The 23738-nt window shown below is 42.2% G+C and overlaps 1 protein-coding gene across 1 annotated transcript in view; it reads left to right on the top strand.

Annotated features, from left to right (window-relative positions):
• The window catches only part of LOC123405181, a 29227-nt gene extending 13429 nt beyond the window's left edge, over positions 1-15798 (top strand). The window contains exons 3-4 of the mRNA XM_045098975.1: positions 15450-15621; positions 15688-15798. Of these exons, the coding sequence (XP_044954910.1) occupies positions 15450-15621; positions 15688-15798 (283 nt within the window). The remainder of the gene's footprint in view (positions 1-15449; positions 15622-15687) is intronic.
• The last annotated feature ends 7940 nt before the right edge of the window (positions 15799-23738 follow it).

The following is a 23738-nucleotide window of genomic DNA, read 5'->3' as shown; positions in this document are numbered from 1 at the left end:
TCATATTCAAATTCAACAATGTAGCTATCACATAAATTATTCTCTTCATGATCCACATGCATAAAAGTCTTACAATCTTCCAAGATAGTGGGATTAATATTAAATAAAGTCACGACCTCTCCAAACCCACTTTTATCGAAAACAATCACAATATGGATAATTCTCCAAAATAATGGGATCATGATTACCTAAAGTTGACACTCTTCCAAACCCACTTTCAATACTATTGCAAACATTATTATCAATATCATATTCATCACGAGGATTAATTAAATTTTCAAGATCATAAGAAGCATCACCTCAATCATGATCATTGCAATGAGTAGTGGACATGACAAACTTGTCATCCCTAAGCTTGTAGTTTTGCATGCTATTTGAACAATTGACATTAATAGAATTTATAATAACATAATTGCAATCATGCTTTTCACTCAAGGAGATATCATGAATCACTTTATAAATTTCTTCTTTAACACTTCATCACAATATTCAGATTCATGATTTTCAAGCAAAACTTCACAAAAGCAATCAAGAACACTTGAGTCACTAGAAATTGGTTCAACATAATTAGATCTTTTGAAAACATTAGCAAGTGGATGAGGATCCATATGTCTTACTCTTCGTGTTTATTTTTCTATTTTTGAGTGTTTTCATGAAGGCAATAGAAGCAAGCAAGCAAGAAAAAGGCAAACGCAAAGAAGGCAAATGAAAAGGAATTTTTTTTGTGAAGTGGGGGAGAGGAAAATGAGAGGAAAATGGCAAATAATGTAATTGCAAGGAGATGAGATTTGTGTGTAGGAACCTCATAGATCTTGATGTGATCTTCCCCGGCAACGACGCCAGAAATCTTGGCGTACCTCAAGGGTGTGTTGGTCTCCCTCCAAGCTTAAAGGGTGATTTAGCACAACGTCAGCAAGTATTTCCCTCAGTTAAGAAACCAAGGTATCAATCTAGTAGGAAGATCCACAAGACTATGTAAGCAGCCCTTGCACACAAATAGCAAATCCTCACAACCCAACGTGTAGAGGGGTTGTCAATCCCTCATGGGTAAGGTAAGGATAAATTGATAGATGCAAATAAGAGTGATAGTAAATAGAACGCAACAAGGTATTTTGGATTTTTTATTATAATATATATGTGAGAACAAAAGAGAAAATAAAGTAGAAAAGCAAATAGCAAAGTAGAGATTGCAAATAGATGATGTGAAGTAGAACGAGGGGTCGTAGGTTTCACTAGTGGCTTCTCTCGAGAAAATAATAAGCGGTGGGTAGACAATTACTCTTTGGCAATTGATAGAAAAGCAAATAATTATGACGATATTCATGACAAAGATCACGTATATAGACATCACGTCCAAAATAAGTAGACCAACTTCTGTCTGCATCTACTTCTATTACTCCACACATCGACCCCTATCTAGCATGCATCTAGCGTATTAAGTTCATGGATAAATGGAGTAATGCCTTAAGAATGATGACATGATGTAGACAAGATATATTCATGTAGGAATAGACCCCCATCTTTTTTATCCTTAATGGCAACGATACATGTGTGTCATGTTGAGGGAGTCCGGAGTAAGGGGTCCTCAGCTAGTTGGTTCGTTTCGTAGAAGGCTGATCTAATGGGCCATGTTAATTGAAGGCCGGACTGCGTGGTCATCTCATTCAAGGAGGAAAGCACCGAAGATTGGCGTGACGTCCAAGTAAGGTAGACTAGGTCGGCCCATCTGCCCCCGGCCAGAGGTCGGTTGTATGTAACCCTAGATCCCCTGGTGTCTATATAAACCAGGGTTCCTCATCCATGCAAGCGGGTTGACTCATCTAGGGTTTAGCTCATACGATCTCGAGGTAGATCAACTCTGTAATCATCACCCACATCAATATAATCAAGCAGGACATAGGGTTTTACCTCCTCAAGAGGGCCCGAATCTAGGTAAATATTGTCGCCCCTTTTCTCCTCCAATCCATCGATCCAATGTCCATAGTTCGGGACCCCCTACTCGAGATCTGCCAGTTTTGACACTGACATTGGTGCTTTCATTGAGAGTTCCACTGACTGTATGACCAGAAGGATCGATGGAACACTTAGTCATCAGCGAGGAGATATGCAACAAGGATGTTTTCATTCCCGGACATATCTTCGCATTCGGAAGCATCGTTCTCCACGCCAATCCGTCCAGCCACCTTGGCTAGGTCAGAAATTTTATCCCCGGTCAGGTAGTCAGGTTTGGGAGCCTAGAGTTCACCACTGATCCCCGAGGAGACCTTGTGTTTACAAGGCTTTTAGCTCCTTCCAAGGAACCAGTGGGTCCCGATGCTTCGGCTTCGGAAACTGTGGATCTCGCCACCGGGACGAGCTTCACCCCTAATCCTGCTTAGAGCCTGACGTGTTCAATACGCCCGAGCTCGCCTCAGCCAAATACACCCCGGAGGCGACCTTGAGCGCCACCGGGGCATTAGTGACATTGGCTAACCCCAGACTCACAAACGATATGAACTCCGCCGAAACCCCGGTACTCCACTAACTACTCGACCGGAGCCTAGCCATGGACATGATGAACAATCAAGCTACGATCCACAACCAGATCAAATTCAGACCCGACAACATGGAAATTCACGCCCCGCCCATCATGCATGTGATCAACACTGTCGAGTGCCCGGTTAAGGGCTCCCCATACCAACTACCGGAGTTAAGGAAAGTATACATCCCGATCACTGATCATATGGACTTATCCGATAATCCGGAGTATCTTTCTCGACCCGACAATATTTCGGGGCCAGTGGCTGATCCGGTACGTGACCCAGCCGGGGACATGGCCACCGAGACCTCAAACCCAAACTCACGGGAACTCAAAATCTTATCCAACCCACCACCCAACTCGAGCATAAAGCGAAAGAGTTCGGTTTATCAGACTTACGTGAAGTTACACAACGGCCAGGGGAATCAATACACCACTTCTGGGCTAGATTCCTCCTCAACAACAGGATAGAGGGCCGCGGCGTACACGAGCTTAACAACGCCTTCCTGCATCATTACCGTGATGAGGGCATCCTCAATGCCCTCTCCCATCGCCGGATTCAAACCCTCACCGAGCTATTGCTACGGCAACAAAAGACCTTCCCTGGCAACGGCGCCAGGAATCCTTCTGCTACGGGCTACGCCTATAGGGACTTCCTTGGCAAATATGAAAAGGATTCCCCCGCGGCCTTGGAGCCTTGCGTTGGTGTTCCCTTGAAGAGGAAAGGGTGATGTAGCACAGTGGCGGTAAGTATTTCCCTCAGTTTGAGAACCAAAGTATCAATCCATTAGGAGGATCGAGTCAAGTCACAAGTACCTGCACAACCACAGACAGCTTGCACCCAACACTATGAAGGGGTTGTCAATCCCTTATAGATTGTTTGCAAAGTGAGAACTGAAAGCAAAAAAGTAAACAAAGCAAAGTACAAGTAAAAGTGGAGACGATAGTTGTGAATAGACCCGGGGGCCGTAGTGTTCACTAGTGGCTTCTCTCATGAAAGCAAGTAGACGGTGGGTGAACGAATTACTGTCGAGCAATTGATAGAACCACGCAAAGTCATGATGTTATCTATGGCAATGATCATATCTATACGCATCACGTCCAAAACAAATAGACCGATACTTTGTGCATCTACTACTATTACTCCACACATCGACCGCTATCCAACATGCATCTAGTGTATTGAGTTCATAAGAACAGAGTAACGCCTTAAGCAAGATGACATGATGTAGATGGACAATCTAGAATCTATGATGAAAGCCCATCTTGTTACCCTTGATGGCAACAACATGATGCATGCCTTGCTGCCCCTTCTATCACTCGGAAAGGTCACCGCACGGTATGAACCCAAAACCAAGCACTTCTCCCATTGCAAGAATCATAGATCTAGTTGGCCAAACAAAACCCAAGACTCAGAGAGACTTACAAGGATATGAAATCATGCATATAAGAAATCAGCAAAGACTCAAATATGACTCATAGATAATCTGATCACAAATCCACGATTCATTGGATCTCGACAAACACACCGCCAAAGAGGATTACATCGGATAGATCTCCATGAAAATCATGGAGAACTTTGTATTGAAGATCCAAGAGAGAGAAGAAGCCATCTAGCTACTATCTACTGACTCGTAGGTCTGAAGTGGACTACTCACGAGTCATTGGAGAGGCGATGATGTTGATGTAGAAGCCCTCCAACTCCAAAGTCCCCTCCGGCAGGGCACCGGGAAGGGTCTCCAGATGAGATCTCGCCGAAACGGAAGCTTGCGGCGGCGGAAAAGTGGTTTCATGGATGCCTTGATTTTTTTTAGGATTTTAGGGAATATATAGGCGAAAGAGCTAGGGCAGGGGAGCGCCAGGGAGGCCACAAGCCTGGTCGCCGCGGGCCCCCTGGCCACGGCATCAGGGCTTGTGGGCTCCGTGTGGGCCTCCTGCCTTGGCCCTCAAGTCCCCCGATCTTCTTTTGTTCCGGAAAAATTTATTTCGGGGATCTTATTCCGTTTGGACTCCGTTCCAAAATCAGATCTGAAAAGAGTCAAAAACACAGAAAAAAACTGGCACTTGGCACTGAATTAATAAGTTAGTCCCAAAAAAGATATAAAAGGTATATAAAACATCCAAAGTTGACAAGATAACAACATGAAACCATCAAAAATTATAGATACGTTTGAGACGTATCAAGCATCCCCAAGCTTAACTCCTGCTCGTCCTCGAGTAGGGAAGTGATAAAGAATGAATTTTTGATGCTTTCATGCTACCTAGCATAGATGTCCTTTGTAACTCCTCTTATGTGACGTGAATGTTCAGATCCATTAGATTCAAAAAAATAGTTTGCTATTGACATGGAGACAATAATACTTCAAGGAAACTAGCAAGGTAATCATGAACTTTTAAAATAACAAGGCCAAAAGAAAGTTATCCCTACAAAATCATATAGTGTGGCTATGCTCTATCATCCTTGCACAACGAATTTAAATTATGCACAACCCTGGTATTGGACAAGTAATTGTTTTCACACCTTTAATTTCTCAAACCTTTTCAACTCTCACGCAATACATGAGCGTGAGCCATGGTTTTAGCATTATAAGTGGAATGGAGTGTGGTGGAGGTTGCAAGGCAAACAAGGAGAAGATGGTCACATTGACTAGGCATATCAACGAGCTATGGAGATGCTCATCAATAGATATCAACATGAATGACTAGGGATTGCCATACAATTGATGCACTAGAGCTAAGAGCATGTGAAAGCTATTAAAGAAAACTAGTGGGTGTGCAGCCAACTTGCTTGCTCACGAAGACCTAAGGCAATTTTGAGGAAGCCTATCATTGGAATATACAAGCCAAGTTTTATAATGAAAATTTCCCACTAGCTATATGGTGGTGACAAAACGAGAGACTCTCAATCATGAAGATCATGGTGCTTAATAAGCACAAGTGTGGAAAGATAGAGCATTGTCCCTTCTCTCTTTTTCTCTTTTTTTGGGTGGGATCTTTGGCCTCTTTTTTTTGGTGGGCATCTTTGGCCTCTTTTTGTAAATGGGCTTCGCTGGCCTCTTTTATTTCCTCACATGGGACAATGCTCCATCAATGATGATCATCACACTTACAACTCAAAACTTAGAGCAATGACGACTCTATATGGAATGCCTTCGGTATTGTACCGTGACAATGATCTAGCATGGCATAGACATCAATGGAAACATCATGCTAGCTATCTTATGATCATGCAATGGCAATGTAGAAGTGGTGGAACATGTCATGGTGGTAGTTGCATGGCAATATATCTCGGAATGGCTTTCAAAAAGCCATAGTAGGTAGGTATGGTGGCTGTTTTGAGGGAGGCTAATGGTGGATTTTGTGCACCGGGGAAAGTTGCACGACACTAAAGAAGATAGTGATGGTGGAAGGTGAAATTGCATCTAAACCATGGACTCAACATTATTTATGAAGAACTCATATACTTGTTGCAAAAGTTCTAGTAGTAATTGAAACAAAGCATTCAACGCATACTCCTAGGGGAAGGGTTGGTAGGTATAAACCATCGCGCGATCCCGACCGCTACACAAAGGATGACAATCAATAAACTAATCATGCTCAGACTTCATCACATAACGGTTCACCATACGTGCATGCTACGGGAATCACTAACTTCAACACAAGTATTTCTAGATCCACAACACCTTACTAGTATAACTTCAATATTACCACAACCACAACTTAAAACTTATTGAGATGAATCAAACTTCTCTAACTATTCAATGAACATGAAGGTGGAAGTTTTCATATCCCTTTGGATAACTACCCCTTTTGAGACTACTTTCATAGCATAAGCCAACTACCACGCCATGCGCTTCCGTGCTCTAAAAGATAGAAGTGAAACACAAAGAGCAAAATCAACTAGCTCAAAAGATATAAGTGAAACACATGTGAGCTGAATTGTCTAACCAAATGATATAAGTGAAGCTCGACAAAATCACGGTGAGTGCATGTCTCTCTCTCTATGTGTGCAGCAAGGAATATTGTGACAAAAAAAAGACTCCTACGATACAAGAAGCTCCAAGCAAAACACATAACATGTGGTGAATAAAAATATAGCCCCAAGTAACGTTACCGATGGATTGAAGACGAAAGAGGGGATGCCTTCCCTAGGCATCCCCAAGCTTAGGCTTTTACGGCATCCTTGAATCAACTTGGGGTGCCTTGGTCATCCCCAAGCTTGATATCTTGCCACTCTTTATCCTTTTGTCCATAAGAACTTCACCCAAAACTTGAAAACCTCAGAACACGAAACTTAAACAGAAACTCGTGTTAACATAAGAAAGCAAACCACCAGTTCCTTAGGTACCGTAGAAAACTTAAATTATACTTATGTTGATGTTGGGTTACTGTATTTCCAATCTTCCATGGCTAATACCCCCCGATACTATCCATAGTTTCATCAAAATAAGCAACGAAGTCAACAAAAACAGGATCTGTTAACAGCAGACCAGTCTGTAGCAATCTGTATACTTCGTATACTTCTGGTACTTCAAAAATTCTGAAATATAGAAAGTCTGAAGAATTTGTGTAGAAATCAGCAGAAAAAAGAATCAACTCAAAAGATCTTACAGAAAAAAAAGAAAATTATTTTCGTGAGCAGAAAGTTTCTGTCTTTTCCAGCATGACCAAATGATCATCCCCAAGACTAATCATAACGGTTTGGCTTGGCACAAACGCAAAAGAAACACAAAAAACATAATCATAACAGAATTATGAAATTGTGGAAAACACAAAATGGAAAGAAAAAGGATAGATTCATTGGGTTGCCTCCCAACAAGCGCTATTGTTTAACGCCCTTAGCTAGGCATAAGGTGATGGAATCACGTATAGTCATCTTTGGTGCTCAAACCATAAGTAGCCCTCATCATAGATTCATAAGGCAATCTTATTTTCTTTCTAGGAAAATGCTCCATGCCCTTCTTTAGAGGAAATTGAAATCTAATATTCCCTTCCTTCATATCGATGATAGCACCAATAGTCCTTGGGAAAGGTCTACCAAGAATAATGGGACATGAAGGATTGCAATCTATGTCAAGTACAATGAAATCCAGGGGTACATAGTTCTTATTTGCAACAATAAAAACATCATTGATCCTTCCCATGGGTTTCTTGACAGTAGAATCTGCAAGATGCAAATTAAGAGAACACTCTTCAATCCCATGAAAACCAAGAATATCACATAAAGACTTTGGAATCGCGGAAACACTAGCACCCAAATCACACAAAGCATTGCATTCATAGTTTTTGATTTTGATTTTGATAGTAGGTTCCCACTCATCATGAAGTTTTCTAGGTATAGATACTTCTAATTTGAGTTTCTCTTCAAGATATTTCATCATAGCATCTATGATATGAGCGGTAAAGGCTTTGCTTTGGCTATAAGCATGTGGAGAGTTTGCAATGGATTGCATCAAGGAAATGTATTCAAACAAGGAGCAACTATCATAATTGAATTCCTTGAAATCCAAAGTGGGAGTTTCATTACTACCAAATATTTGGATTTCTTCTACTCCACTCTCCACACCTTTATCATCAAGATAGGTGGACTCCGAATCATTGGGGCGTTTTCAGCCAAAGTGGATTCATATCCAGCCCCTTCATCAATAGGTTTGACATGTGAAAACAAAGATTCAAGAGGAGTCACACCAAGCACTTTAAGATCTTCGTGATATGCGTCACTAGAATGCACCCTTTTAAACCATTCATGCTTAGCGCGAATTTGGGCGGTTCTTTCTTTGCTCTCATTCATGGAGACACACATAGCTTTTAAAGTTTCATACAAGTTGACCTTGGGAGGATCACACCTAACTTTCAAAGCATCAATATCACAAGACATCCTATCAACTCTCTGAGCCAAATCGTCTATTTTGAGTAGTTTTTCCTCTATGGACGCATTGAAAATCTTTTGAGAGTTGATGAACTCTTTGATATTACTCTCTAAATCAGAGGATAATTTGTTATGATTTCCATAAGTGTTGTTGTAGGAATTGCCATAGTTGTTAGAGGAGTTACTAGGAAAAGGCCTAGGAACATAGTTTCCTCTAAAGGCATTGTTGTTGTCGAAATTGTTCCTACCAACAAAATTAACGTCCAAACTAGCGTTGCTACTCTCAATCAAGGAAGATAGTGGCATGTCATTAGGATCTAAAGGAGCATTTCTACTAGCAACCAAATTCATCAACTCGTCCATCTTAGCACTAAGCGAGTTAATTTCTTCTATAGCGTGTACCTTTTTGCTAGCAGGTGACCTTTCAGTGTGCCACTGAGAGTAGTTGGTCATGATATTGTCTAGGAGTTTTGTAGCTTCTCCTAACGTGATTTCCATGAAAGTTCCACCTGAGGCGGAGTCCAAGATATTGCGAGAAGCAAAATTCAAACCAGCGTAAAAGATTTGTATAAGCATCCACAAACTCAAGCCATGAGCAGGACAATTTCTAATCATTAACTTCATCCTCTCACAAGATTGTGCAACGTGTTCATGATCAAGTTGCTTGAAATTCATGATATCATTACATAGAGAGATAATCTTAGCCGGCGGAAAATACTTGGATATATAAGCATCTTTGCACTTATTCCAAGAATCGATACTATTTTTAGGCAAAGAAGAAAACCAAGTTTTTTGCACGATCTCGCAAAGAGAACGGAAAAAGCTTCAACTTAACAACATCATTATCCACATCTTTCTTCTTTTGCATATCGCAAAGTTCAATGAAAGTATTGAGATGAGATGCGGCATCTTCACTAGGAAGGCCAGAGAATTGCTCTTTCATAACAAGATTCAGCAAGGCAGCATTGATTTCATATGATTCTGCACTAATGGTGGGGGCAATCGGAGTACTAATAAAATCATTATTATTAGTATTCAAGAAGTCGCAAAGTTTGGTGTTTTCAGCCATGCTGACTTCAACAAACAAACAAGAACACAAGCAAGCAAGAAAACTGGCAAAGGAAAACGGCAAAAGGCAAAAGGCAAAAGAAAACGGCAAGGGAGAAAGGCAAATGGAAACGGCATATGTGAAGTGGGGGAGAGGAAAACGAGAGGCAACTGGCAAAAAAGGTAAATGCAAGAGATGAGTTTGTGACACCTACTTGGATGGATCTTGACTTGATCTCTCCCCGGCAACGGCGTCAGAAATACTTCTGCTACGGCAACAAAAGACGTTCCCTAGCAACGGCGCCACGAATCCTTCTACTACGGGCTACGCCTATAGGGACTTCCTTGGAAAATATGCAAAGGATTCCCCCGCGGCCTTGGAGCCTTGCGTTGGTGTTCCCCTGAAGAGGAAAGGGTGATGTAGCACTGCGACGGTAAGTATTTCCCTCAGTTTGAGAACCAAGGTATCAATCCAGTAGGAGGATCGAGTCAAGTCACAAGTACCTGCACAAACACAAAGAGCTTGCACCCAACGCTATGAAGGGGTTGTCAATCCCTTATAGATTGTTTGCACAGTGAGAACTGAAAGCAAAAAGTAAACAAAGCAAAGTAAAAGTAAAAGTGGAGACGATAGTTGTGAATAGACTGAGGGGCCGTAATGTTCACTAGTGGCTTCTCTCATGAAAGCAAGTAGACGGTGGGTGAACGAATTACTGTCGAGCAATTGATAGAACCGCGCAAAGTCATGACGTTATCTATGGCAATGATCATATCTATAGGCATCACATCCAAAACAAGTAGACCGATACTTTCTGCATCTACTACTATTACTCCACACGTCGACCGCTATCCAGCATGCATCTAGTGTATTGAGTTCATAAGAACAGAGTAATGCCTTAAGCAAGATGACATGATGTAGATGGATAATCTGAAATCTATGATGAAAGCCCATCTTGTTACCCTTGATGGCAACAACACGATGCGTGCCTTGCTGCCCCTCCTATCACCGTGAAAGGTCACCACACGGTATGAACCCAAAACCAAGCACTTCTCCCATTGCAAGAATCATAGATCTAGTTGGCCAAACAAAACCGAAGACTCGGAGAGACTTACAAGGATATCAAATCATGCATATAAGAAATCAGCAAAGACTCAAATATAATTATAGATAATCTGATCACAAATCCACAATTCATCAGATCTCGACAAACACACCGCCAAAGAGGATTACATCGGATAGATCTCCATGAAGATCATGGAGAACTTTGTATTGAAGATCTAAGAGAGAGAAGAAGGCATCTAGCTACTAACTACGGACCCGTAGGTCTGAAGTGGACTACTCACGAGTCATTGGAGAGGCGATGATGTTGATGTAGAAGCCCTCCAACTCCAAAGTCCCCTTCGACAAGGCACCGGAAAGGGTCTTCTGATGATATCTCGCGGAAACGGAAGCTTGCGGCGGCGGAAAAGTTGTTTCGTGGACGCCTTGATTTTTTCTGGGATTTTAGGGAATATATAGGCGAAAGAGCTAGGGCAGGGGAGCGCGAGGGAGGCCACAAGCCTAGTCGCTGCGGTCCCCCTTGGCCGCGGCGTCAGGGCTTGTGGGCTCCCTGTGGGCCTCCTGCCTTGGCCCTCAAATCCCTCGATCTTCTTCTGTTCTGGAAAAATTTATTTCGGGGATTTTATTCCGTTTGGACTCTGTTCCAAAATCAGATCTGAAAAGAGTAAAAACACAGAAAAAACAGGAACTGGCACTTGGCACTGAATTAATAAGTTAGTCCCAAAAAGATATAAAAGGTATATAAAACATCCAAAGTTGACAAGATAACAACATGAAACCATAAAAAATTATAGATACGTTTGAGACGTATCAGCTATCAAGCCTGGTGCTCAAATACCGCACCATGGAAAGCACTTGGCAAGTACAACAAATGCGCAATGATCCCAACCTTACCGAGCTAACCAGAAAAATCCGAACAAGACGCACACCCCCACTCATGGGGCCGATTACCTCCGGGAACCCAACGAAGAGAACACGGACAAGGGATAGGTCGGTCCTCGACATACTACTGGTCAAGCCATGTCCCATACACTCTGCCCAACCTGAATCAAGTTCCACTCATAGCCTTCGAGCATGTTGGGTCGTCAGGCAAGTTGCAAAAAGCAGAGAAAGCATCTTCAAGGAAACACCCGCGGAGGGCCGATCAAGAGTGCTGCCAGATAACAACACAGAGATCTTAACGATCTACGAAACATTTACCTCAAAGAATCAGAGAAAGAGAGCCTTTCGGGAGCTCCATCAAATCCACCATGTAGTGGCAGCAAACCCATGGTCGAACACACCCATTTCTTTCGACCAGGGTGACGAGCCGATGACTAGCACATGATGGACACCTGCCGCCCTAGTCCTGAACCCCATCATCAACGGCTTCAGACTCAACAAGGTGTTAATGGACGGGGGCAGCGGCCTCAACTTCCTCCATGAGGACACTCTTAAAAATGCAGTTCGACCAATCTTGAATCGAGCAAAGCACAACCACCTTCCGAGGTATTGTCCCCGGTAGAGAGGCCCGCTGCCCAGGATGAGTAACTCTCGACGTAGTATTCGGTACACCCGAGAACAACCGATCCGAAGAGCTCCTCTTTCATATCGTCCCGATTTACAATGATTACCATGCCCTGTTGGGACGCGAAGCCTTCATAAGATTCCAGGCCATACCACACTATGGGTACATGAAGCTCAAAATGTCGGGGCCAAACAGCATGATCACGGTGATCAGTGACCCCAATAGAGCCCTCCGAACTGAAAAACCCGGCATCCCTAGCCCTGGAGGTACTAGCTGAGACCCTCACTGCAGCGAAACTCATGACGCTACGTGTTGTAGTGGACAAAGACGACACGATCCTCGGCAAGCGGCCCAAGTCCACATCCTTCAAACCTGCAGACGAAATCATTAAGTTCCAGGTACATCCAATGGATCCTAACAAGACCGCGTCCATCGGAGCCCAACTGGAGCGCAATCGATGAAGCATTACATGCCTTCTTGCGCAAAAATTGGGACATATTTGCGTGGCACCCCTCAGACATGCCAGGAATCCCTGAGGGGCTGGCGGAACACAACCTGAACATAATTGTAGGCTTCAAGCCTATCAAACAGGCCCTCGTCGATTTTCCGAACCAAAGAGTCAAGCTATGGGTGAAGAACTTGCCAAGCTACTGGAAGTCGGGTTCATGAGAGACATTAAACATCCTGTCTGGTTGGAAAACCTGGTCATGGTACCAAAGAAGGACAAATCTTGGCAGCTATGTATCGATTTCAAGGACCTAAACAAGGCTTGCTCTAAGGATCCTTTTCTGTTACCTCGAATAGACCAAATTATTGATGCAATAGCCAGACACGACTCCGTGTGCTTCCTCGATGCTTACTCCGGATACCATCAGATCTAAATGAATGAATCTGGTAAGGCCGCAACCACATTTATAACACCCTACGGGCCATTCTGCTTCAACACAATGTCGTTCGGTTTAAAAAACACGGGCGCTACTTACGAGTGCATGATCTAAACATGCTTGAGGACACAAATCGGCAAAACTGTGGAGGCTTACATGGACGATGTGACCATTAAGACCAAACACTCCAGCCAGCTGGTAGACGACCTCAGGGAAACCTTTGCCAACCTACGGGCATATGATATACGACTTAAGCCAGATAAATGTGTCTTCGGAGTCCCAACCGGCAAACTCCTTGGATTCATCGTGTCGCAAAGAGGAATTGAGGCCAATCCGGCCAAAATATGAGCATTTTCACAACTCGTTGTCCCAACAGAGCTACAACACGTCCAAAAGTTAGCATGCTGCATGGTGGCCTTAAGCCGGTTTATCTCTCGCCTCGGCGATAAGTCCCTCCCACTTTATAGGTTGCTGAAGAAAACTAAGAACTTCAAATGGACTGATGAATCCACGACGGCTTTGGAGGAAATCAAAGCAATACTGGCTAGCAACCCCATCCTAGCAGCACCCTACATAGGGGAGCCTATGTTGCTATACATCTCAGCCACCAATCAAGTGGTCAGCGCGATCCTCGTCGTGGAACGATAAGTTGAGGGTTAACAAATACGGATACAAAGGTCGGTCTATTACGTATCTGAGGTGCGCACCCGATGCAAAACAAGATACCTGCATTACCAAAAGATCGCTTACATAGTGTTTACGGCATCGTACAAAGCAGGCACTATTTCCAGGAATGTGCGGTCACTGTGACTTCGGAAGTACCACTGAGCGGCATCATCAACAACAAGGAAGCCACTAATAACCCACAAGTATAGGGGATCAATTGTAGCCTTTCTCGATAAGTAAGAGTGTCGAACCCAAGGAGGAGCTAAAGGTAGGACAAATATTCCCTCAAGTTCTATCGAACACCAATACAACTCTACACACACTTTACGTTCGCTTTACCTAGAACAAGTATGAAACTAGAAGTACTTTGTAGGAGTGATAGGATGGGTTTGCAAGAAAATAAAGAACACGTAAATAAAAAACTAGGGGCTGGTTAGATAAAGAAACAATTACGTTAGTTTAACGAGTGTGGAAAAGTGGTGGTAGGAGTTGCGGGATTGTCCCTAAGCAATTAACTACGTTACTAGACCGATAACAAGTTTTATGTGGGTGAGGCCGCTGCTAGCATGTCATCCCTTACTTGGAATTCAATGCACTTATGATTGGAACTATTAGCAAGCATCCGCAACTACTAACGTTCATTATGGTAAAACCCAACCATAGCAATAAGATATATTGGTCCCCCTTCAATCCCATATGCATCAATTTCTATGCTATGCTGAAGCTTCTATCACCCTTGCCCTCCAATACATAGTCCTATCAACATACTACTAACCCTATGGTGTGATCCACGCGCGCGCTCATATGATGGGCACCAATGGACAACAACATGACCACAAGCAAATTAAACCAATCATAACAATTCATCAATCACCGAGAGAACAACGAAAATCTATTCAGACATCATAGGATGGCAACACATCATTGGATAATAATATGAAGCGTAAAGCACCATGTTCAAGTAAAGGGTATAGCGGGTTGCGGGAGAGTGGACCGCTGAATATAGATGGGGAAAGGTGATGGAGGTGTTGGTGAAGATGACGGAGGTGTTGGTGTAGATCGCCGTCACACGATGATGTCCCGGGCGGCATTTCAGCGCCGCCGGGAGAGAGGGGGAGAGAGCCCCCCTTCTTCTTATTCTTCCTTGACCTCCTCCCTAGATGGGAGAAGGGTTTCCCCTCTGGTACATGGTCTCCATGGAGGCGGAGGGGCGGGAGCCCCTCCGAGATTGGATCTCTCTCTGTGTCCTTCTGTTTCTGCGCTCCCAGATTCTGGCTTTCACCGTTTCTTAAATTCCCGGAGATCCGTAACTCCGATTGGGCTGTAATTTTAACATGATTTTATTACAGATATTATCTTTCTTACGGAGTTAGAAGGGCCCCAACCGCCTTAGGGATTGGTCACAAGCCTGCCAGGCGCGGCCCCACCCCGAGGTCGCGGCTAGGGGGCTTGTGACCCCCTCGGGCATCGTTTCGCGATGATTCTTCTTCCCAAAAATCATAAATATTCCAAAAACAATCCCCGTAAGTTTTTTATTGCGTTTGGACTTCGTTTGGTATGGATAATCTGCGAAACGAGAAACATGCAACAAACATGAACTGACATTGGGCACTGGATCAATATGTTAGTCCCAAAAATAGTATAAAAAGTTGCCAAAAGTATATGAAAGTTATAGAATATTGGCATGAAACAATCAAAAATTATAGATACGACGGAGACGTATCAGCCACCGACTGAAATGCCAAATGGGCCATCGAGTTCGTGCCATTTGAGATCACCTACAAGCCACAACGAGCTATTAAATCTCATGTGCTGGCCAACTTCATCGCTGAATGGACTAAGGCCGAACTCCCCTAAGAGTATAACACTTATGCTCATTGGACCATGTACTTTGGCAGGTCCAAAACTGTCGCCGGTCTGACTGCTGGAGTGATCCTCACATCCCCTACCATTGATAATGTTCGGTACGTGCTACAGATCATGTATGCCAACTCGAATAACACAACAGAGTACGAGGCACTACTACATGGTCTTCGGATGGCGGTCTCAATGGGCATACACCGGCTCGAGGTATGAGTAGACTCTAACCTCGCCATCTCACAAATCAACGGTGAATTTTATGGAAAAAATCTGAAGATCGCAGCTTATAGAAATGTTGTTCTCAAGATATTAGCACAATTAGAGGGGTTGGAGTTCCACCACGTCTCAAGAGATAACAACCAACCGCAGACATTCTCGCCCGCCTAGGTGCAAAGCGCGACCCCGTCCCCAGCAAAATATTCGTAGAAAGGCTTTTTAAGCCATACGTGGTATGGCAGGACAAAGTTGGTAGCACGCGAGCCGATGGTGTAGAGCAAATTATACCACTATAGCCGAGCAAGATGATCAAATCATCGGCATAACTTCAATTGAAGAAACGCCCTCGGCCCACGAGGTCATGGCAGTAATCGCGCAATGGACCGAACCCTTCCTTGCTTATCTCCTGCATAAGGAACTCCCCTATGACCTGACCGAGGCGCGACGCATTGTCCACCGATCAAAGGCTTGCAAGGTCCACGAGGGCGAGCTATATAAAAAGAGCACCACGGGAGTCCTCCAGGCTCCAGCGGTGCATATTCGAGGAAGAAGGGAGGCAACTTCTAGCCGAAGTACACGCCATATGGGCGGTCACCATGCAGCAGCACGAGCCCTGGTCAGTTATAACCCACAAGTATAGGGGATCAATTGTAGCCTTCCTCGATAAGTAAGAGTGTCGAACCCAACAAGGAGCTAAAGGCAGAACAAATATTCTCTCAAGTTCTATCGACCGCCGATACAACTCTACGCGCACTTGGCGTTTGCTTTACCTAAAACAAGCATGAAACTATTTTGCAAGAATGAAACTACGAGGACTTTGCAAGAATAAAACTATGAATAAATTGCAAGGTAATAAAAGTGGATAGCTTTTGTCAACAAGAAATCATTTGTCCCTAGGCAATCGATAACAAGTATAGGTAATCATTCTTGCAATTTTATATGAGGGAGAGGCATGAGGTAACATACTTTCTCTGCTTGGATCATATGCACTTATGATTGGAACTCTAGCAAGCATCCTCAACTACTAAAGATCATTAAGGTTGTGAAACCCAACCATAGCATTAAGTATCAAGTCCTATTTACTCCCATACGCCATAACCCACTTATCCGCGTTTAGGTTGCTGTCACCCCCGCAACACCGACAATAAACAAACCATGAACATATTGCAACACCCTACAGCGGGGGGGGGGGGGCTCACGTTTGCGCGACACGGAGGGCACCATAGGACAACACCATAAATAAAATATACAATCAACCAACCAAGATCTCGATTAACCCATGGGACAAAACAGATCTACTCAAACATCATAGGATAGCCAAATATCATTGGGAAATAATATATGGAGTTGAGCACCATGTTTAAGTAGAGATTACAGTAGGGAGAAGGGGTGTTACACCACTGCATAGAGGGGGAGAAAGTTGGTGTTGACGGTAGCAAGGTTGTTTATGTAGATCGCCGTCACGATCCTAGCCCCGGCGGCACTCCGGCGCCACCGGGAGAGAGGGGGAGAGAGCCCCCCTTATTCTCCTTCCTTGGCCTCCCCCTAGATGGGAGGAGAGTTCCCCCTCTGGTCCATGGCATCCATGGTGGCGGAGCGACGGGATCCCTTCCGAGATTGGATCTCCCTCTCTATTCTCTTCTATTTCGCGCTTCCCAGATCTAGCCCTTCACGGTTTCCTAAATTCCTGGAGATCCGTAACTCCGATTACGCTGAAATTTTTACACAATTTTTTTCCATAAATTATCTTTCTTGCACTAGAAGAATGTATCCAACCGATGTTCGAGGAGCGCACAAGACACCAGGGCGCGCTTGAGGCCTATGGCGCGTCCTAGTGGGTTGTGGGCTTTGTGGTCCCCTGTTTGCGTTGATTCCACCTTCCAAAAATCACATAAATTTCGAAATAATTATCCGTAATTTTTTATCATGTTTGGACTTCGTTTGATATGGATTTTATGTGATACAAAAAACATGTAAAAAACAGGAACTGGCACTGGGCACTAGATCAATAGGTTAGTCGCATAAATCATATACAAAGTTGTCAAAAGTATGTGAAAGTTGTATAATATTGGCATGAAACAATCAAAAATTTATAGATGCGACGGAGACGTATCAGCATCCCCAAGCTTAATTCATGCTCGTCCTCGAGTAGGTAAATGAAAAAAAAGATGTGGAATGCTACCTAGCATAAACTTGATCATATATCTAATCATGACATGAATATTAAGACATAAGTGATTCAAAGCAATAGTCTATAATTTCACATAAATACATCAATACTCAGGCATCCCAATAAACAATCATGTCTTTCAAAATATCAACGCTAAAGAAAGCTATCCCTACAAAGTCATATAATCTTGTTATGTTGTGTCTTCTTAACACAAAGTATAAATCATGTACTATCCGAGTGTCAGCCAAGCAATTGGTTCATACTTTTTAACACACTTAAGATTTTTCAACCCTCATGCAATACATGAGCGCAAGCCATGGATATAACACTACGGGTGGAATAGAGTATGATGATAGGGGTAAATATAGAGAAGACAAAAAAGTAAGAAAGTCTCACATCGACGCGGCTAACCAACGGGCTATGGAGATGCCCATCAATTGATATCAATGTGAGGAGTAGGGATTGGCATGCAACGAATGCACTAAGAGCTATAAGTGTATGAAATCTCCATATGAAAACTAAGTGGGTGTGCATCTGATCCTATAATGAAAAATTCCCACCGGTATATGAAAGTGACAACATAGGAGACTCTCCATATGAAAAACATGGTGCTACTTTGAAGCACAAGTGTGGAACTAGCATGCCCCTTCTCTTTTTTTTCTTCTTTTTATTTATTTTTCTCTCATTGTCCGGAGTCTCATCCTGACTTGTGGGGGAATCATAGTCTCCATCATGCTTTCCTCACTGGGACATGCTCTAATAATGAATAATGATGATCATCACACTTCTATTTACTTATAACTCAAAAGAAATAAAAATTACAAACCCGATACCTAGAACAAAATATGACTCTACATGAATGCCTTTGGTAGTGTACGAGGATGTGCAATGATCTAGCGTAACATGTATAAAAAATGATGCATGGTGGCTGAGCCACAACTACTATGTCAGCTATATGATCATGCAAAGCAATATGAAAATGAATTCTCAAGTCAAACGGAGGCGGTGGAAATTGCATGGCGATATATCTCGGAATGGCTATGGAAAGGCCATAATAGGTAGGTATGGTGGCTATTTTGAGGAAGATATAATAAGGCTTATGTGTGACAGAGCATATCATATCAAGGGGTTTGGATGCACCAGCGAGGTTTGAACCACGTCTCGAGGTGAGAAAGGGCAATGCATGGTACCGTAGAGGCTAGCAAATTGCGGAAAGGTAAGAGTGCGTACAATCCATGGACTCACATTAGTCATAAAGAACTCATATACTTGTTGCAAAATTTTATTAGCCCTAGAAGCAAAGTACTACTACGCATGACCCTAGGGGTAGGTTGGTAGGAGTTAACCATCGTGCACCCCCGGCCTTCACACAAAGATAGACAATGAAGGATAAATTGTGCTCCAACTTCCCGGCATAACGAGAGACTATACGTGAATGGTTCGGGAATCACAAACCTTAATACCAATATTCTTACTAACCACAACCGTTTACTAGTACCTCCCACATATTCCAATGCAATATCGCAAAACTATTGCAAGGAATCAAACATATCATATTCAGTGATCCATAAGTTTTATGTAGGATTTTATGACTAACCATGTAAATGACCAATTCCTGTTGACTCTCTAAATAGATATAAGTGAAGCATGAGATTTTAATTCTTTCGACAAAATATCATGCTCTAATAAGTATAAGTGAAGCAATAGAGCATTATACAAACAACGGTTTTCTATGTGAAGAGAAAGAGGCAATCCAAACTTCAAATGATATAAGTGAGGCACATGAAGCATTCTATAAAGCCATACTCAAAAGATATAAGTGAAGTGCAATGAGAATTCTATATATCAACCATGCAATATCTCATAGCAGCATGGTGCATAAAAGAAAAAATGAAAACTAAATGCAAAAGACACTCCAAGGTTTGCACATATCACATGAACGAAGCAAAGACGAAAACATATCGATACTTGTTAAACAAAGATGGGATGCCTTCTGGGGCATCCCCAAGCTTAGAATCTTGAGTCTCCTTGAATATTTACGTGGGGTGCCTTGGGCATCCCCAAGCTTGAGCTCTTGCCTCTCCTTCTTCTCCTCATATCAAGACTTCCTCGATCTTTGATCACTTCATCCACACAAAACACAACAGAAAGCTCGGTAAAATCCATTAGTATAATAAAGCAAATCACTACTCTAAGTACTGTTGCAAACCAATTAATATTCTGTTTTTTTTCATTTTAGCTACTGTAATATAACTTTTCCATGGCTCATACCACCGATAAAAATCGATAGTTTCATCAAAGCAAGCAAAACAATGCATCAAAAACAGAATTTGTCTTAAACAGGACAGTCTGTAGCAATCTTTACATCTACCATACTTATGGTACTCCATAAATTCTGAAACATTAGGAAGAAATGAAAATTTTGTATAGAAATACTGTGCAAAAGAATTCAGAACCTTTTTACATTCCAGTAAAAAATGAAAATTCACGCTCTACAGCCAAAGTTTATGTTTCTGCACCGCACATACCAACAAGCAATCTACCCATCCTAAAGGCAAATCTTGGCACATTATTTTTATAATACAATGGATTTGTACAAGGGGATAATTATTTTTCTGAGAATATTCATGAAAAATTCTACATTGTTTTCATGAGCATGAACACAAGTGTTCAAGGTCGACCCTCACTTCACCAATGCATCACCTTTCAATCGCTTCTATTTTTATGAAGTTTTAAGTTCCCCTCTATATTTTTTTTGTTTTTAAACTTTATAGAAGCACCCAACAAAATTAAATGACGCTCTAAAACTTCCTGGTTGTCTCCCTGGCAGCGCTTTCTTTAAAGACATTAAGCTAGGCATAAAGTGCTTAAGTAATGGATCCACCCGGTTCCCAAGGTATATGAAAGCCAATTTTAATTAGCAATGATTTGGCATTTAGTAGTGAGCACAAAGAAACATATAACGAGCAATGAACAAGTCTAACTCTCTTCCTATGCATCGGCATTTCATACAAGAACAATTCATGCACATCAAGTAAAGGCCAATACATAGCATAAGCAGTTTCTTGCAATTTTATCGTGTTGGAAACATAGAGAGGCGGAGATGTAGTTCCTCTCTCATAATAATTTCAAGTAGGAGCAGCAAGAACATGTATATTATATTCATCAAAATCATCATGCGTAGTGGTAAAAGGAAACCCATCAATATAATCATTAACAAGTGCAAACTTCTCCGATATAGTGTAGTTTCGAGAATTCAAAAAGACAATAGGACTATCATGTGTGGGTGCAATAGCAACAATTTCCTTCTTAATATAAGGAACAATAGCTAGTTCATCTCCAATAGCATAATTCATATTGGCATCTTGGCCACAAGCATAGCAAGCATCATCAAAAAGGGATATTTCAAACGAATCAACTGGATCATAGCAATTATCATAGCATTCATCCTTCGGTAAGAACGAAGGGACGTTAAATAATGTATGAGTTGAAGAGTTACTATCATTAGAAGGTGGGAACGGGTGATCAATCCAGTCTTCCTCCTTTTGTTCTTCGCTCTCATCATCATATTTTTCATCCAATGAGCTCACAGTTTCATCAATTCCTTCTTCCATAGACTCCTGCAAAATATTAGTCTCTTCTTGGACAGCGGAGACTTTCTCAATAAACGCATCAATATCAGAATTGTATTTATAATTATCATAGCAATATTTCAGGACAACAAAATTTTCAGGTCTATAAACCGAATCATCAAAATCTTCAAACTTTTCATACAAAGATTCAATTTCATAAGCACCCTTAAAAGCAACAAATTCTTCTATTCGTTAAAAATCATAGTAATCATATATACCATTAGCATAAGAAGCCAAGGTTTCATTATAATTAAATTTGCATGAAAAGGGAAGGTGTGGAGCATTCATCCTAGAGCAACAAGTAAAATCATATCTCTTGCATAAATTCCAAGCATACCAATGCAACATATCAATTTGATCCCATAACAGTTTCCCTTTTTGTGTCAAGCGATAATCCTGAAAGTATTCACATTGATCCAATGTGTCTCCCATTATCATGTTGAATGGGGTTTTCTCAGGATTATCGAAGTAGTGCATAATATTTTTCACATAATGAGCATCGAGGGTTTTAGGAGGTTCCCCATCTCCATGAGTAGCAAGTACCACTAATTTTTTTGGTGTTTCATGTTCCATATCCATAACTAAAGATAGAGAACAACTTAGAACGGGAAATAAAAACTACTTAGTGATAAAGCAAACAAGCACACACGAGAATATTCACCCCACGCTATTGCTCCCCGGCAACGGCGCCATAAAAAGGTCTTGATAACCCACAAGTATAGGGGATCATTTTAGCCTTTCACGATAAGTAAGAGTGTCGAACCCAACGAGGAGCTAAAGGAAGAACAAATATGTCCTCAAGTTCTATCGACCGCCAATACAACTCTACGCATGCTTGATGTTTGCTTTACCTAAAACAAGTATGAAACTATTTTGCAAGAATATAACTATGAGTACTTTGCGAGAATAAAACTATGAATAAATTGCAAGGTAATAAAAGTGGATAGCTTTTGGCAACAAGAAAGTCATTTGTCCCTAGGCAATCGATAACAAGTACCGGTAATCATTCTTGTAATTTTATATGAGGGAGAGACATGAGCTAACATACTTTCTCTGCTTGGATCATATGCACTTATGATTGGAACTCTAGCAAGCATCCGCAACTACTAAAGATAATTAAGGTCATGAAACCCAACCATAGCATTAAGTATCAAGTCCTCTTTACTCCCATACGCCATAACCCACTTATCCGCGTTTAGTCTGTTGTCACCCCCGCAACACCGACAATAAGCAAATCATGAACATATTGCAACACCCTACAGCGGGGGGCCCTCACGTTTGCGCAACACGGAGGGCACCGTAGGACAGCACCATAAATAAAATATACAATCATACCAACCAAGATCACGATTAACCCATAGGACAAAACGGATCTACTCAAACATCATAGGATAGCCAAATATCATTGGGAAATAATATATGGAGTTGAGCACCATGTTTAAGTAGAGATTACAACAGGGAGATGGGGTGTGATGACCCACAAGTATATGGGTCTATCGTTGTCCTTTCGATAAGTAAGAGTGTCGATCCCAACGAGGAGCAGAAGGATCTGACAAGTGGTTTTCAGCAAGGAAGTATCTGCAAGCACTGAAATTATCGGTAACAAGTGGTTGTGCGGTGAGATGATTCGTAGCAAGCAACAAGTAACAAAAGTAGCAACGGTGCAGCAAAGTGGCCCAATCCCTTTTGTAGCAAGGGACAAGCTTGGACAAAGTCTTATAGGAGGAAAAACGCTCCCGAGGACACACGGGAATTTCTGTCATGCTAGTTTTCATCATGTTCATATGATTCGCGTTCGTTACTTTGATAGTTTGATATGTGGGTGGACCGGCGCTTGGGTACTGCCCTTACTTGTACAAGCATCCCACTTATGATTAACCCCTCTCGCAAGCATCCGCAACTACGAAAGAAGAATTAAGACAAAGTCTAACCATAGCATTAAACTAGTGCATCCAAATCAGCCCCTTACGAAGCAACGCATAAGCTAGGGTTTAAGCTTCTGTCACTCTAGCAACCCATCATCTACTTACTACTTCCCAATGCCTTCCTCTAGGCCCAAATAATGGTGAAGTGTTATGTTGTCGACGTTCACATAACACCACTAGAGGAATAACAACATACAACACATCAAAATATCGAACGAATACCAAATTCACATGACTACTATTAGCATGACTTATCCCATGTCCCTAGGAACAAAAGTAACTACTCAGAAAGCATAATCATATTCATGACCAGAGAGGTAATGAGTAGCATCAAGGATCTGAACATAAACTCTTCCACCAAGTAATCCGACTAGCATCAACTAC

The sequence above is a fragment of the Hordeum vulgare genome, chromosome 6H (assembly GCF_904849725.1).
Source record: "Hordeum vulgare subsp. vulgare chromosome 6H, MorexV3_pseudomolecules_assembly, whole genome shotgun sequence".
Taxonomy (NCBI): domain Eukaryota; kingdom Viridiplantae; phylum Streptophyta; class Magnoliopsida; order Poales; family Poaceae; genus Hordeum; species Hordeum vulgare.
The sequence above is the reverse complement of the archived record's forward strand: the minus strand, read 5'-3'. Positions and strand labels throughout refer to the sequence as shown.